We start from the raw sequence: 16,740 nt of genomic DNA on the forward strand, positions 1-16,740 counted from the left end.
ATACAATATAAGCCACATTTGCACTCAATAGCATAAAGCATTTTTGGTACTACAGGTAATAAAATTAGTTATTTTGCATCTAATACCATTAATTTCTATTTCACTAGTTTTACTGCCCTCACCTTTGATCCCCTTGCTGCCGAGGCATAGCCCACATCTAAAAAAAATATTTTGATTTACAGTCATTGATAGACCTAATGCCGTCAGTGGTTGTGTGCATCTCACCAAATTAGAGCTTATATTTGGTTCTTGCCTATATATGCACTTCGGTTTAGATGGAAGATGGCTGCCTATAATTGGGTCTTTCCGCAGGATTCCCCAGTGTTTTTGTAAAGTTTTCTTAATACACTTATATTGGCTGCTAAAAGTTGTTATGAAGGCCTATTCATGGAGCAACAAATCCGATTGTTCCTGGGTTTTATCTTAATTCCTTAATAGCTCATCCCTATCAACTTGCATGGCCATTTCAATTGCCTTATTTATTTTATCTGGAACATATCCCGATGCCTTAAATTTGTCTTGCATTTCCTCTGCTTCAGTTGTAAAACTTCCTGTTTAGTGCAGTTACGTTTGACCCTTATGAGCTGTCCTCCTGGGATCGAGTTCAGCGAGTTTGGGTGATGGCAGCTATTGGCTTTAAGGTACGTGTCCGAATCAGCGGGCTTAATAAAATTCCTCATATGGATTTCATTTTGTTCTATATAGACTGTGACCTCTAAAAAATTCACTTGATTATTACTACTCTCAAAAGTGAATTCTATATTTAATAACAGTAACATAGTATCTAAGGTTGAAAAAAGACAATTGTCCATCAAGTTCAACCTATTTGTGGTCTCCTATGCACGATTATTTTGTATAAAATTTTGACTGAAGTTGATGACTGCCGTTACGTTTTACCCCTCTTTTTTATAATAACCATAGTGCGTGACTATGCCCCGTAACCCTGGATATCCTTACCCATTAGGAATTTATCTAACCCATTCTTAAAGGTGTTGACTGAGTCAGCCATTATAACTCCCTCAGGCAGGGAATTCCAAACACGTATCGTCCTAACCGTAAATTTGAGAGTTTGCATTCAAGTGTGTAAAAAAATCACTTAAAAGTTCAAGTCTTCCTCTCCAGATAAAAAATACATCATCTATATATCGGAACCAGGACACCAGGTTCACTCCAAAGGGATTGTGGTTCCATATTATCCTTCCACTGTCCCATAAATGTATTCGCTTAACTTGGAGCAAACCTTGTGCCCATCGTGGTCGCGACCTTTCGGAGATAAAAAGTATCTTTAAAAATAAAAGCCGTGCCGAGCTGCAGCATTTATCGCTCCCATTCATGCGAATGGAGCGCGTGTGAGACTTAGATGCTCTTGTGCCCCAGACATACATATGGTCACGCCTAGCAAGATGCGATCAGAGTAAGATGTAGCCACGATGAACGTGGCTACATCTGTAGCTAACCTATCCTGTTTAAGTGCCAAGATGCAGCCCAGTTACAGCCACCTAGTAGGTCCCCTTCGCCATACAATATTAAGAGGTTTTGTGACTGCCATATAGACCTGATAGCATTTTTGTGACCGCCATGCACTGCAGAGAGCGTTTTAGTGACTGCCACACAAAACTGAGAACATTTTTGCACCGTCCCTACAATAATGAGAGCATTTTTGTGACCACCATACAATATTGAGAGTGTTTTTATGACCACCATACAATAGAGACTATTTTTGGAGAAAGCCATATAATACTGAGAGCATGTTCATGACCCCCATATAATACAGACAGCAATTACTGGTACAGTATATATTACACAGAGCATGCAAATAACCTCCATATAATAAAGACAACACTGACAGCCATATTTTACAGAGAACATGTAAATGACTGCCAAATTATACAGAGAGCATGTAAATGATTGCCATATAATACAGAGAGCATGTGAATGATTGCCATATAATACAGAGAGCACGTAAATGATTGCCATATAATACAGAGAGCATGTAAATGATTGCCATATCATACAGAGAGCATGTAAATGATTGCCATATACAAGGCCGGCTCCGGGGCTTGTGGCGCCCCGGGCGGCTTTAGGGGGCGTGGCTTTGTACAGGGGGCGTGGTCATTTACGCCCCCTGTACAGCTGAATTGATGTGCGGTGCGCGATGACGTCATCGCGCACCGCACAGCAAAGGTCCTCTCCACGAAGGGAAACTAGACGCGTAGCGTCTAGTTCCCGTCGTGGAGAGGACCTTTGCTGTGCGGTGCGCGATGACGTCATCGCGCACCGCACAGTAAAGGACCTCTCCAGGAAGGGAAACTAGACGCGTATGCGTCTAGTTTCCCTTCCCAGCGGTAGCAGCCGGGGGCAGCGGGCAGCGAGCAGCAGGGGGCACACACCAGTAGCGGATCTTGCCCTGGTGCGGCGCCCTCCGAAGGCGGCGCCCCGGGCAAAAGTACTGCTTGCCCGTGGCAAGATCCGCTACTGCCCATATAATACAGAGAGCATGTAAATGATTGCCATATAATACAGAGAGCACGTAAATGACCACTATACAATAGAGAGGACTTTAGAGCCACACAATATTATACCCTGATCCTTAAACCCACCTCATAAAAATCATTAACTCCTCCAGGATTATCATAGCAGCCCCATCCACAAATAATTGACCCCTCATATAAATATTCCCTTATTCCCATCATTAATTCCATTCACACCATTACCTACCTCTAATAGAAAAAAAGATTCATGTTAATTAACCCCCCTAAAAAACGTTAACCCCTTCATCTTAACTCACCCTCATAAAAACCCATGCTCAATTTACTCCCTTAAGTGTAATAACACCCCCGCCCTCCTTTCTTCCCATCCCAGCACCTCCTGCTGCTCTCACTGTGACCCACTGACCACCAGGGAGGAGCTAGGACTCAGAGGCAAGGGCTGTGCATTGCAGCAATGAGTTGTTTGGCTCCTCCACCATTCAGACAGGTCAAAAAGTAAAGAGCATCATTCCGTCCCCCTCCCCTGCTTGCTGTTGCAACACAGCATCTCACCCCCTCCCCGCTTGTGGATGCATCACCCGATAATACTCCCTTACAGCCACAGCACCTGGCCTTCACCCCTTCTTATGTCCATAGTACTTGACAACCCACCACCTCCTTGCTAACACAGAACCTGCCCCCCTCCCTTGCTCATGGCTGCAGTACCCGACCAAGTCTGACAAAGTCAGTGACTGTGGCAGACAGGCCCCCTTAGGGTTCCAGGAACGGATTCCTGCACACAGGAGCACCCCAGTGGAAGTGACAAGCAGGCTCAGGGAGTGGGTTCCTTCACTCTGCACCTGCTGGCAGAGACAGGCAGGCTCTGGGAGCGGGTCCTAACACAGAGAACACTGCTGCAGATACAATAGTATTACGGAGGCGGCAGATGTGTGCCAGGCCCCCTAGGACCACTGGGCCCTAGGGGCCCATCTGTTTCATCTGGGGTTTATCAGTGTTTGTCCTGCTTATTTGTGACCACTGGAGAGGGAGGGTGTGCAGCCGCTGGTGCTGTGAGCAGGGGGTGGGATGCCTGTGTTGCTGCTGTGTGACCATCGGTGGAGGAGGTGGCAGAGGTTCTGTGACCATCGGGAGTCCTGGCCAGCAGAAGTCCAAGCCATGGCAGCCCTGGCCAGCGTGAGCAGTGACCTAATGGAAACAACACCAGGAGCCCAGCCTGCGGGAGCCCCAACTAGTGTGAGACAATAGTAGGTGCCCAGATAGCAGGAGACCTTGACATTGGGAGCCCCTATCAGCGGGAGCCATGTTCTGCAGGAGCCTAAATAGCAAGAGCCCTCACCTGTGGGTGCCTTGACCAGCGTGGGTCCTGAGGGGTTTTGTGGAGGCAAGTCACTTCCGCGCGCTAGTTATATATTAGCTACATGTTGTTTCCCCAGAATCATGAAGATTGTGGGAGATGGAGGGATCAAGACAGTGGGAGGCAGAGAGAGTGGGAGAGACAGTGGGAGATGGAGGGAGTGGGAGAGAGACAGTGTGAGTGGAAACAGGGAAAGTAAGGACTATTTCCCTTTTTTATGCGCTCTGTTGGAAGCCAGCACATTATGTAAATTGCAGGAATATTTGGCACATTTCATGACGACGATCTGCCAGTATCTACAGAGGAAAGATTAATTGGCCAATGTCCTCACAACAGATAAATCTGTAGATGGCAGCGGTGGTTGGTCAGTGTGTAGGAGGAAGTGATAACGTGTATATGAACACCGGAAGCCGATGCACCAATGTGTGGGGCTTAAAAAAAAGCACGTAGGATATTCATTGCCTGAGGAAGTCGCTGATCACTGTAAACAGAGAGGTGGAGAAACGCGTCACATGTGAGACCTATGATACCTACCTGCTCCTGAGACTGCTGGAGATCACACAGATAGAAGCTGCTGGATCATAGGGACGTTGACTAATTACTCTCCTCTGCTGACTACATGATTGAATGGTGGGCAGCAGGAAAAAGGAGGACGGTAAATATATCCCCACAGCAGTGGGAGGTTTGTGCCAGCAATAGACTTTGATTGAACTGTATCTAAAGTGTGACATATTAACATGACACAAAGAGACTGCATGAGAAGCATGGGATAAACTATTAATTAGGTTTGACTGTTAAAAATTACTGGATACATCCAGACAGGAAGATTGGTCATGCAAGGGAACTTGTACACGGTCAAAGGGAGACATTATGCAGCAGAATTTTCTCTCTTTTTCTCTCTATTACAATCTGTGATAACTAAAATGCCAACTGAGTAGCAAGAGCATTAGTGTCAGTCATTACATGCAGAGCCATCACCCCTGGTACCTGAAAAAGTGGGTAATGGAGAGTGCAAATCAAAATGAGAAACAATTGACTATACAATGTGTCATTGATGTGACATAAGGTGCAGTCAGAACATGAAAACAGCCAAGATACACAGGTAGTGTGACCAATCCTAGCTTTATGCGTTCAAACAATAGGACTCACAAAATGCCAAACAACGGGCAGAGCACAATGGAATTTCTGCTGTCTAAAGCCATTACAAACAATAGGGCACAGAAAACAGAACATGCATGCTTTGTGCAATAACCGTAAGTGCCACTAGATGGCAGTATAAGCACTCTAATAACCAGTAACCTGAACATTTACAGTTCAATGCTTAAATGCTACACAAAATGAGTGTGAAATGTGAGTCAAAGAATAGTGAGTCTCAACAGTCACAACTAGGCAGAGGCACTACAGTCCAGATATATTATGCTGTGCTGCTCACAAGGGCAATGGCAGAGCTAAACGAATAGAACAGTTGGAAATGAGAGGGAGAACAGAACACACAGGTCTGTCTGGGGCACAGGTGACAGGAGCAGGGTCCATCAGTAGCTGCAATCACCGTCTAGACTCTACAGAACCAGAGGAAGGACCAAATAGGCATGTGAGGCAAGAGCTATGAGGAGGACACCAGACGCACACACTCAGGTCGTCACTGGAGTAGAAGAAGCAGGATCAGGATCCCAGGTGAAAGATGACCGATGTACAGAAGGATCATTACTGTTCCATGGTCCAGGAGCAGGAGGCAGGGTAAGGTAGGCGAAACTTGGCAGCAGGAGGAATCACCAGTGGTGCAAGTAGAAAAAATGTCTTATAGGTACTGTGCGCGTGCCAAAAAATGGGTGTGGCCACACGGGGCGTGACCAATGAAATGGTGGCGTGATACACATATGGGGGGCCAGATACACATATGACCCCAACAGTGCCAGATACACATTGCCCCACAGTGCCAGATATACATTGCCCCAGAGTGCCAGATACACAAATGCCCCCACAGTGCCAGATACACAAATGCCCCCACAGTGCCAGATACACAAATGCCCCCACAGTGCCAGATACACAAATACCCCCACAGTGCCAGATATACATTGCCCCACAGTGTCAGATACACCGTGCCCCAGAGTGCCAAATACACAAATGCCCCCACAGTGCCAGATACACATTGCCCAACAGTGCCAGATACACATTGCCCCAGAGTGCCAGATACACAAATGCCCCCGCAGTGCCAGATACACAAATGCCCCCACAGTGCCAGATATACATTGCCTCACAGTGCCAGATACACAAATGCCCCCACAGTGCCAGATATACATTGCCCCACAGTGCCAGATACACAAATACCCCCAGTGCCAGATATACATTGCCCCACAGTGTCAGATACACATTGCCCCAGAGTGCCAGATACACAAATGCCCCCACAGTGCCAGATACACAAATGCCCCCACAGTGCCAGATACACAAATACCCCCACAGTGCCAGATATACATTGCCCCACAGTGTCAGATACACCGTGCCCCAGAGTGCCAGATACACAAATGCCCCCACAGTGCCAGATACACATTGCCCAACAGTGCCAGATACACATTGCCCAACAGTGCCAGATACACATTGCCCCAGAGTGCCAGATACACAAATGCCCCCACAGTGCCAGATACACATTGCCCAACAGTGTCAGATGCACATTGCCCCAGATTGCCAGATACACAAATGCCCCCGCAGTGCCAGATACACAAATACCCCCAGTGCCAGATATACATTGCCCCACAGTGTCAGATACACATTGCCCCAGAGTGCCAGATACACAAATGCCCCCACAGTGCCAGATACACATTGCCTAACAGTGCCAGATACACATTGCCTAACAGTGCCAGATACACAAATGCCCCCGCAGTGCCAGATACACAAATGCCCCCACAGTGCCAGATATACATTGCCTCACAGTGCCAGATACACAAATGCGCCCACAGTGCCAGATATACATTGCCCCACAGTGCCAGATACACATTGCCCCAGAGTGCCAGATACACAAATGCCCCCACAGTGCCAGATACACAAATGCCCCCACAGTGTCAGATATACATTGCACCACAGTGCCAGATACACAAATGCCCCCACAGTGTCAGATATACATTGCCCCACAGTGCCAGATATACATTGCCCCACAGTGCCAGATACATAACTGCCCCCATAGTGCCAGATACACAAATGCCCCCACAGTCCAGATATACATTGCCCCAGAGTGCCTCCCCCCCTGCTCACTGCTGCCTCTGTTTGTGCTGTGTGAGGGGAGTAGGGCACCTCTCCTACCCCTCAATGCTCGTGAAGTCCAGCCTCTGCAGCCCTGGCGGCGGGTATCTCAAATGAGGCGCCGGTTCTTTAGCCAGTCAGAGCTCGCGAACCGGCAGCCAATCAGGAGCCGCGGCTGCTGGTCCATGAGCTCTGATTGGCTAGCAAACTGGTGCCTTATTGAGATTCACCCCCCGCCGCTGCAGCCGCCGGAGACCGGACATCACAGAGAATTGAGGGGCAGGAGAGGCGCTGTGCTCTCCTCCCCTCGCATCGCAGCCAGCGGGATGCAGGTATGGTGGACGGACCGGCGGTACAGCGTACCGGCTGGGAATTTCTTACCGGTATGCCGTACCACCCCGTACCGCCATACTTGCAGCACTGGGAATCACCGAAAACCACACAGTCCAACAAGCAGTGGGATCCCTGCGTAGAGGTTGGCAGAGGAGATGAGTCCCTGAGCTTCAGTCTTTGTCGCCCATGGCAACCAATCAGCTGCTTTGTATAATTTTATAGTATGCAAATTATAAATGTTACTTCAATGCTGATTGGTTCCCATTGGCAACTTCTCCACTGTCTCACTTCTCGACTCTTTTCACTGCTTAGTACATCTCCCCCTAATTCCCCAGAAGTGAAGCTACGGGCAGCCACGAGTGAATAGGGCACCACAGCAATCTCCGGTAAGGATCGACCCTTACCATGAGCCGCCCACTGATCCAATCAAGCTGTCCAAAGGGAGAAACCGCAATCACTGGGATTGGGGATACAGAAACGACAGAGCCGCCAAGGGTAGAAGCCGCGGTCAGGACAATGTAAGGCATGGTAAGCAGGCTGATAAGTAGTCCTCAGCTGCAAGGCTACCAGATAAAGCAGCTGATGAAGCTGAAGTGGTCATGAACGTCTGTGACTCTACAGGCTGGACTCCGCTACGAAGAAGGGTCTCCAGATTCAATATCATGCTCTAGCTCCCCACAAAGGTGTTGAGAAAACTGCGTCCAACAATGTAGGGCAAGTCCAAAAGTAAAGACCCGGACCCAGAGTTATCAAGCCTTGGAGAGTGATAAATTGCACGGTGATAAAGTAACAACTAACCAGCTGCTAACGACCATGTTACAGGCTGTGTTTTAAAAATGGCATGAGCTGATTGGTTGGTAGTTTATCACAGTGCAATTTATCACTGTTCAAGGCTTGATAAATCTGGGCTCTAGTTTTAATGTAGAATTAATAGTCGAAATCTCCGGAGCCCATGTAAAATGCAACCATGCTGGGTCATAGTTGCCTACCCTTCTGCAACCTGCGGGAGGCTCCCGTTTCAGTCATAAATGTCCTGCTGTCGTGCTTTGTAAGTCAAATCTCCCAGATTCTTCAGATTCTGCCAGGGAAGATACTAAGGCGTTTCTTCGCAAGAACAGTGATTTGCTGTAGCTGCTTATGAATCACTGCTGATGACTGTCATTATCCCCACTTGTGGAAACCATGGAGAGAGAGAGAGAGAGAGAGAGAGAGAGAGAGAGAGAGAGAGAGCAGCCCATGATCTGTGGGTTGCAGGGTCTTCTTATCTATGCTGGTGTGCACTCATCCATAGCATGCTGCTGCTGCTCATTGTTTGTAATCTTTTTAGTGTTAAATCCATTTGTTAATTTGAGTATCTGGTGTTTGTAATGATTTGGTTAATGCTGTAATTGTATGGAAAACAGCACATCCAATAAATATAGGTAGTGCCTACAAGATGCAGACATCCAGTGTTTACAATAAATTAAAATTTAATACACCAAAATCATAATTTTCGTATATGTTTAAGGACGATTTCACTCAAGGTCAAATTGCATTTAAAAAGTAACCCATATTGCAGTTATTTATATAGCCCACCCTGCCCCAGTGGAGCTTACAATCTATATTCCCTATCACATGTACACGCACACACATTCAAGCTATTGTTATTATTGTTGTGAGTCAATTAACCCGCCACTATATTTGTGGATTTTTGCAAAACTTCCCAAAATATACTGTTACTAATGTTGTATAGAAATATCTCGCACCAAGCATTTAAGCAAAGACACGCCCATTTGTAGAACTAGACACACCCTTTGGGCAGAGTATGACACGCCCGCTCAGTGGCGTACCGCACAATCTCCCTGATTCTAGTTTTCAAAAGTAGGTAATTATGTGCTGGGCGCCCTGCTCGCTGGAAGTCCATCACAAACCTAATTTAACAGCGCTTCCTCTTGTTTTACTACCCCTTACTCGAGCTTTTGGCTATTAATGGTTCACTTACTGCTTAATAGATAAGAAAGTAATTTGTGCAAACACCTGTCAGGCCAGCTAAGAATGGAGCGTTCTGCTTTTGTGAATAACGTCAGTGATTGGACGGTACAACGTTAGTGAATGTCCATTCTTTAGCCTGGGAAATGGAGCAGACGCTTATGTGCCTCGGACAACCGGTGAATCCTCTGCTTCAGGGAGTTCCTGGTACAGGTAAGATCTCTGGTCTCCTTCAGAAGATCATCGTGCTGGTCTTTGTTCTGCAGTATTTGCAGCATCTCCATCTGCAGCTTTTTCCCGTGTTCTCGCAAAATATAAAACTGGATGATCATGGGGATCTGATTGGAAAGGCGGTCGGATGCTCCCTGCAATGCAAATATAACATTTGAGACGGAGAACAAGCAACTAGATTTTACAACGGGCAATACAGACCTATGCCTACGGTCCCTGCGGAACAAGAGAGAGAATGCCTTCTGCTGACGTTTATTAAAACTACAACCATTGGTTGAAGTGTATCGGATCCTGCTCATGATGGGGGAAGCCACTTTCATAAGAGCCACCTATTCACGAGGATTGTCAGTGGGGCTTGGCGCACTTAGTACTGTTTTATATCGTATACTAGGTGATTCACCGCGCCCTATGGGCGCTCTTCACACTGTCGTAAGGGGCTACACACCCTTAACCCTTGCACGCCCTTGTGGCGTGCAATTTTTTTATTATATGGAGTATAACTTCCAGTCATAATTGTGTGAGTGGTTAAATATTGCACGGCCAAAGGGCGTGCGATGGTTAAGGGGTTGTAGCCCTTTGCAACGGCGTGAACAGCGCACGCAGGGACTGATGAATCACCTAGTAGGTGCTGTGGTTGGGGGAGTGGTGGGTGCGGGGGAGACGCAGATGGGGGAGGGGGTCCTGCGGTGCTGCCAGTGGGGGAGGGGGGTCGCAGGGGTGCCGCAGGAGGGTCTGGTGTGTGGGTGCTGCGGGTCTGGAGCCACCGCAGGTGGGGGAGAAGCAGTTGTGGGGGTGTTGGGGGTGGGGGTCCAGAGCCACCGTGGGTGGTGGAGGGGGGTGGGGGTGCAACGGATGGGACCCGGAGGTACTGCGAGTGGGGGGAGGGACGGGTAATGCTTCTCCTGCTTCTCCTCCTGGAAGCAGCTAAGCTGCTGTCCTCCCTTTGGCAGTAGCTCTCCCAGAGACTCACACAGCAGGCAGTCACTATTGTGTCCCAACGCACCGCATTACAGGGAAGAAGATGCACTCAATGAACTGCAGATCCCAGCAGCCCTTAGCGCCGGGCTGCTGGGAGCTGTAGTTTATTTAGTGCGCCTACTTCCCTGTAATGTGGCGCGTTGGGACACCGGCGCTAACAATAGTGACTGGCTGCTTGGCTGCTGTGGGAGTCAATGTAAAAGGCGAGAGTGCTGTGCAGTGTCAGTGACACTGCACACCCACTGCACTGCACAGCACTATCCCCATTGACATTGATTCAGCGTCCAGACATTACCCTCCACGATATCACCCACTCTATCCGTTACATTGGCCATCTCGGGGCTTCCAGGCCGGCAGGCCAGGTGCTGTGATGCGGAGTCAGGGCCTCTGGGGATCTGGGCGTGGCTGTGTCGGGGAGGCACTTCTGTGACATCACACGCAGAGGAGGCTCCGGGGCTCAGAGAGTATGCGGCGCAGGGAGGGCTATGATAGCCTTCCACTGCACCGCTTTCATACACATCTATGCCGGTGGCTGCAGCAGCTTTTGTTCCACCTGCGCCGCGGCTAGGGAGTGGGGATTGTTGATGCCAGAGGGGGCAGGTGGACTGGCAGCAGGACATAGGAGAGACTTGCTGCAGATGCAGTGGCATACCCTCCAACTGCACCTTTTTGGCGGGTACAGGACCTTGTTTTTTATGGTCTGTAGCGATTTCTGGCTCTCCAAACTTCCATTGAAAGTATAGGAAAAGGGGCGTGCTGATGCAGTGGGCCTATTTTGAGGTGTGGGCCTGAAGCTGCAGCTCCATCAGCCCCTTTGTTAATCCTGCTCTGGGAACACACAGCAGACAAAAGGCAGAGCCTCCCATTGGATATAATCTGTGTGGGATGGCGTTTCTCGCCCAATCAGCTCTGGACTGGCTGTGATAGACCTGCTGCTAACCCAATGAGAGCTCCTAGCCACGCCCAGCATTATCCACAGAGTCACAGATCTGGGCTATTATATAGGAGATAAACTGGAAATCTACCTTAGTGCATACTTGCCTACCTGACCCTCTCCATGAGGGAGAAAATGCTCTGTTCCTGGACTTTCCTGGTAATGTATGATTGCCATCACCTGTGGTGAGCTGGGTAATTGATAAGAAAGGTGTTTCACCACAGGTGATGGCAATCATACATTACCAGGAAAGTCCAGGAACAGAGCATTTTCTCCCTCATGGAGAGGGTCAGGTAGGCAAGTATGCCTTAGTGCAATTGATCGTCCTCTGGGACCAGTGATATAGGCAAAACAGTACTCCACGTAATTTCCAGGGGAACATAAAGATGCAGCAGAATTTTTTTTGGGGAAAAATCAGCAGATCATCCAGAGAGATATCAGAAAGCAGACTTCAGCCAATTGTTTCAATAGGACACATTCTGCATTTTCAAAGCAAACTTTGGGCCTGATTCAGATTTGGAAGGAAGGCAGAAAAAGCATGCAAGTTTGTATCTGGAACAAGCCATTTTGCAAGGCACAGGGATGAAATACATTTATAATGTTTCTATGCAGGGCAAATACTGTCTGCTGTCGCATGTAGCCCACAAATGTAAGACAGCTTTATTTTTACAATGCAAGTTAGATTTCAGGGGGTAATTCAGAGTTAATCGATCAGTTACTCTGACATGTGGGGGGACACCCAGCACAGGGCTAGTCCGCCTCACATGTCAGGCCCTACGGCGGTTGTACCTGACAAGCAGCTCCCTGTCAGCGCAGCTCCTGTGCGCTGGCAGGGAGCTACCCACCGCATCCCGGGACGCAGTGGCTGCGTGTGACATCACGCAGCCGCCGTGGCCCGCCCACCCACCCAACGGCCCGGACATACCTCCGTTGCCCGGGCCGCGCCCGGCACGCCCCCTCCCGCCCCACGAAAGCCTCTGCCTGTCAGTGAGGAATGGGGTGATTGCAGCCAGTGAGATGCTGATAGCATCTCACTGGCCTCACGGGGTGCGCACGTGCAGTGCGCCCATTGCACATGCGCACTGCACAAAGTAATTCAGACTGCAATCGCTGCTGCTGCAGTGATGCAGTCTGAGTTACCCCCTCAGTTTGGACACACCCTACCCAAATCTAACTCCCTCTGCACATGTTACATCTGCCCCCATCTTGCCCAGTTGCTTGCTTTTTTGGGGTTTGCTTCCACGTCTGAATAACCCTCTTTATTAGGCAAATTGCATTTCTAGGTACATTTTGTAAAATGTAGAACTCCCTCCCCCAAAAGAGACATCTTCCGCTCCTCCTTTCTATCCTTACCTGTAGGTGCAGATTACTTTACCTTGGCCAGTTCCCAAAAACCAGGACGTACTGTAGGCGTGTACTAATGTATGGGCTACAGTAGCTAGACAATTGGAAAAGTTCTGTGGGCAATGCTCGTTGTCCGAAATATCTGATAATGTTAGCAATTCTTTGTTGTAGGCCTCTGAGATAAAGCAATATGGCATTTTAGTTTAAGATGAGCCCATATATTATGAGCTGGGACTAGTTGGCCAGCTTGGAAGGACCAACCAGTTGTGTTGAGGATGAGCCTCAAGTGAATTATAAATGTGGTTACCGCACAAACACCTGATGATCTCAGTCACTAAACAACTACGTTTTCCAAGGAGGCAGAGATGTCCAAATGGAGTCCACATATACAGCAATTTCAGATTATTTTGGTCGAAATTGGCCAAACTAAGGGATGGATTCACCTTGTTCATGGTCTTCTATGGTGGTTGTTGAATATGGGATTAGCAATGTATAAACTGGCAACATCCCAATTTATCTCCCATGAATTGTTCACAAACTTACTTTAAAATAAGCTCTAAGATGAGCCGTCATCTCTTTGGCAGAGGACCGATCAGCATAGCCTACAATGGATGCGAAGTTAGATGGTTTCGCTTGGGTGGCCTCTAAATCAACTGTGTAAGATTGATCTTGAGCGTAGACCATCTTTTCCATCAAAAACTGGGTTCTGATCTGATTATCCGCAGAGGTTTCTTGTACTTGTCGCATGTTTTCAATCTTGTTCTGAGAGGGAAAGAAAAAGACACGTTTCATCAAAGTCTTGAGGCTTGATATAAAGCAGAACGCAAATTGCCCAGAAGTGCTCCCTTATCATACAGAAACAATACAGAGACCAGCGCTGGCTGTGCGCATCCGATCATGTCATCAAAAAAGAGAGAGACTCGTTCTGATAATAAACAAGAGACCAACATAGGTGATATGGCCTTTGTTTGAAAATATAACAATTGCGCACAAGAAATTAAAGCAATAATAGCCTTAGGAAGGAACTATAGAGTTTTGAAACAAGATCCAATCCTGTGAGATATTTTGCCCTCGAAGCCCCGGGTTGTATACAGGAAGAGCAGATCACTAAAAACTATCCTGGCTCCTATTCATCTTAAAATTTCAAAAGATATCAAGTCCTCAGGTGGTTCTAAATGGCTGATAAGCAGGCCCCCAGGTTTTCACAAATGCGGAAAATCTCGGTGCACTATGTGTTCTCATATGAAACGTAAAATAATCTCCATTCCTCTACCACTGTCTAATGAAACATATTATTTGAAATCTTTTATGAATTGTCAGTCTAATTTTGTCATATATCTGTTAACTTGTGGTTGCGGACTAAGATCTGTGGGCAGAACCATAAGATCTTTACACGTACGGTTTATGGAACATCGCCGCAATATTATAAAGAAATGCCCGACACATAGTATATCCAGACATTATAATATGAAACATGCAGGGGATCCTTCAAGTCTCTCTATTATCTGTCTTGAACAAATCGCCCCCACCTCTAGAGGTGGTGACCGATATAATAGATTATGTACCAGTGAAGTCTTTTGGATGCTGAAGTTGAACTCTTTACACCCAGATGGTCTAAATGAGACCACCGAGCTGAACTCTGTCATCTGACAGCTCCATATTAATATTTTTGGGTATTGGCATTGTGGTGCATGCTGCTCGGGGACGATGAAGCACATTGGCATCCACACATGCGGTACCTCTGGTGTTTGCTGTTGTGCTCTGCCTTCCCTGAGTGGCATGTTTTCCACATATTCACTACTATTTCAGTGATCTCTGTTTTTTATTTTAATTATTTTTCTTTACGCATTATCATTTTCTAAGGACCACATATAATCAGTCTTATAATTATGGTTTACTCTCAGAAAATTCAAGACTCATGATATTTATGGTTTATTTTCTGTATATAATAAGAATTTACTCACCGGTAATTCTATTTCTCGTAGTCCGTAGTGGATACTGGGGACTCCGTAAGGACCATGGGGAATAGACGGCTCCGCAGGAGACTGGGCACATCTAAAGAAAGATTTAGGACTATCTGGTGTGCACTGGCTACTCCCCCTATGACCCTCCTCCAAGCCTCAGTTAGGACACTGTGCCCGGAAGAGCTGACACAATAAGGAAGGATTTTGAATCCCGGGTAAGACTCATACCAGCCACACCAATCACACCGTATAACTCGTGATAGGAACCCCGGTTAACAGTATGATAACAACGGAGCCTCTGAACAGATGGCTCGCAATAACAACCCGATTTGTGTAACAATAACTATTTACAAGTATTGCAGACAATCCGCACTTGGGATGGGCGCCCAGCATCCACTACGGACTACGAGAAATAGAATTACCGGTGAGTAAATTCTTATTTTCTCTGACGTCCTAGTGGATGCTGGGGACTCCGTAAGGACCATGGGGATTATACCAAAGCTCCCAAACGGGCGGGAGAGTGCGGATGACTCTGCAGCACCGAATGAGAGAACTCCAGGTCCTCCTCAGCCAGGGTATAAAATTTGTAGAATTTTGCAAACGTGTTTGCCCCTGACCAAGTAGCTGCTCGGCAAAGTTGTAAAGCCGAGACCCCTCGGGCAGCCGCTCAAGATGAGCCCACCTTCCTTGTGGAATGGGCTTTTACAGATTTAGGCTGCGGTAGTCCCACCGCAGAATGCGCAAGCTGAATAGTGCTACAAATCCAGCTCGCTATAGTCTGCTTAGAAGCAGGAGCACCCAGCTTGTTGTTGGGTGCATACAGGATAAACAGCGAGTCAGTTTTCCTGACTCCAGCCGTCCTGGAAACATACATTTTCAGGGCCCTGACTACGTCCAGTAACTTGGAATCCTCCAAATCCCTAGTAGCCGCAGGCACCACAATAGGCTGGTTCAAGTGAAAAGCTGATACCACCTTCGGGAGAAACTGAGGACGAGTCCTCAACTCTGCCCTATCCATATGGAAAATCAGATAAGGGCTTTTACAGGACAAAGCCGCCAATTCTGACACATGCCTGGCTGAAGCCAGGGCCAACAGCATGACCACTTTCCACGTGAGATATTTCAAATCCACAGTCTTAAGTGGCTCAAACCAATGTGATTTCAGGAACTCCAAAACCACATTGAGATCCCAAGGTGCCACTGGGGGCACAAAAGGAGGCTGAATATGCAGAACTCCTTTGACAAAAGTCTGAACTTCAGGCAGTGAAGCCAGTTCTTTCTGGAAGAAAATTGACAGAGCCGAAATCTGGACCTTAATGGACCCCAATTTGAGGCCCAACGTCACCCCTGCTTGCAGGAAATGCAGGAATCGACCCAGTTGAAATTCCTCCGTTGGGGCCTTCCTGGCCTCACACCAAGCAACATATTTCCGCCAAATGCGGTGATAATGTTTTGCAGTGACATCCTTCCTGGCTTTGATCAGGGTAGGGATGACTTCCTCCGGAATGCCTTTTTCCTTCAGGATCTGGTGTTCAACCGCCATGCCGTCAAACGCAGCCGCGGTAAGTCTTGGAACAGGCAGGGCCCCTGCTGCAGCAGGTCCCGCCTGAGCGGTAGAGGCCATGGGTCCTCTGAAAGCATCTCTTGAAGTTCCGGGTACCAAGCTCTTCTTGGCCAATCCGGAACCACGAGGATAGTTTTCACTCCTCGCCTTCGTATTATTCTCAGTACCTTGGGAATGAGAGGCAGAGGAGGAAACACATAAACCGACTGGTACACCCACGGTGTTACTAGAGCGTCCACAGCGATCGCCTGAGGGTCCCTTGCCCTGGCGCAGTATCTTTTTAGCTTTTTGTTGAGGCGGGAAGCCATCATGTCCACCTGTGGTCTTTCCCAACGGTTTACCAGCAT

General features: G+C 47.8%; 1 protein-coding gene across 2 annotated transcripts in view; it reads right to left on the reverse strand.

The window, feature by feature from the left end:
• Positions 1–8,861: 8,861 nt before the first annotated feature.
• Positions 8,862–16,740, reverse strand: part of LOC135050310 (interferon-induced GTP-binding protein Mx1-like) — a 139,381-nt gene continuing 131,502 nt past the window's right edge. For both annotated transcript variants that reach the window (XM_063956714.1, XM_063956713.1), the window contains exons 13-14: positions 13,409–13,627; positions 8,862–9,743 (exon numbers count right to left, since the gene is read on the reverse strand). In XM_063956714.1, coding sequence (XP_063812784.1) covers positions 9,513–9,743; positions 13,409–13,627 — 450 coding nt within the window. In that variant the 3' untranslated portion in view covers positions 8,862–9,512. The remainder of the gene's footprint in view (positions 9,744–13,408; positions 13,628–16,740) is intronic.

The sequence above is a fragment of the Pseudophryne corroboree genome, chromosome 2, assembly GCF_028390025.1.
Source record: "Pseudophryne corroboree isolate aPseCor3 chromosome 2, aPseCor3.hap2, whole genome shotgun sequence".
NCBI lineage: Eukaryota > Metazoa > Chordata > Amphibia > Anura > Myobatrachidae > Pseudophryne > Pseudophryne corroboree.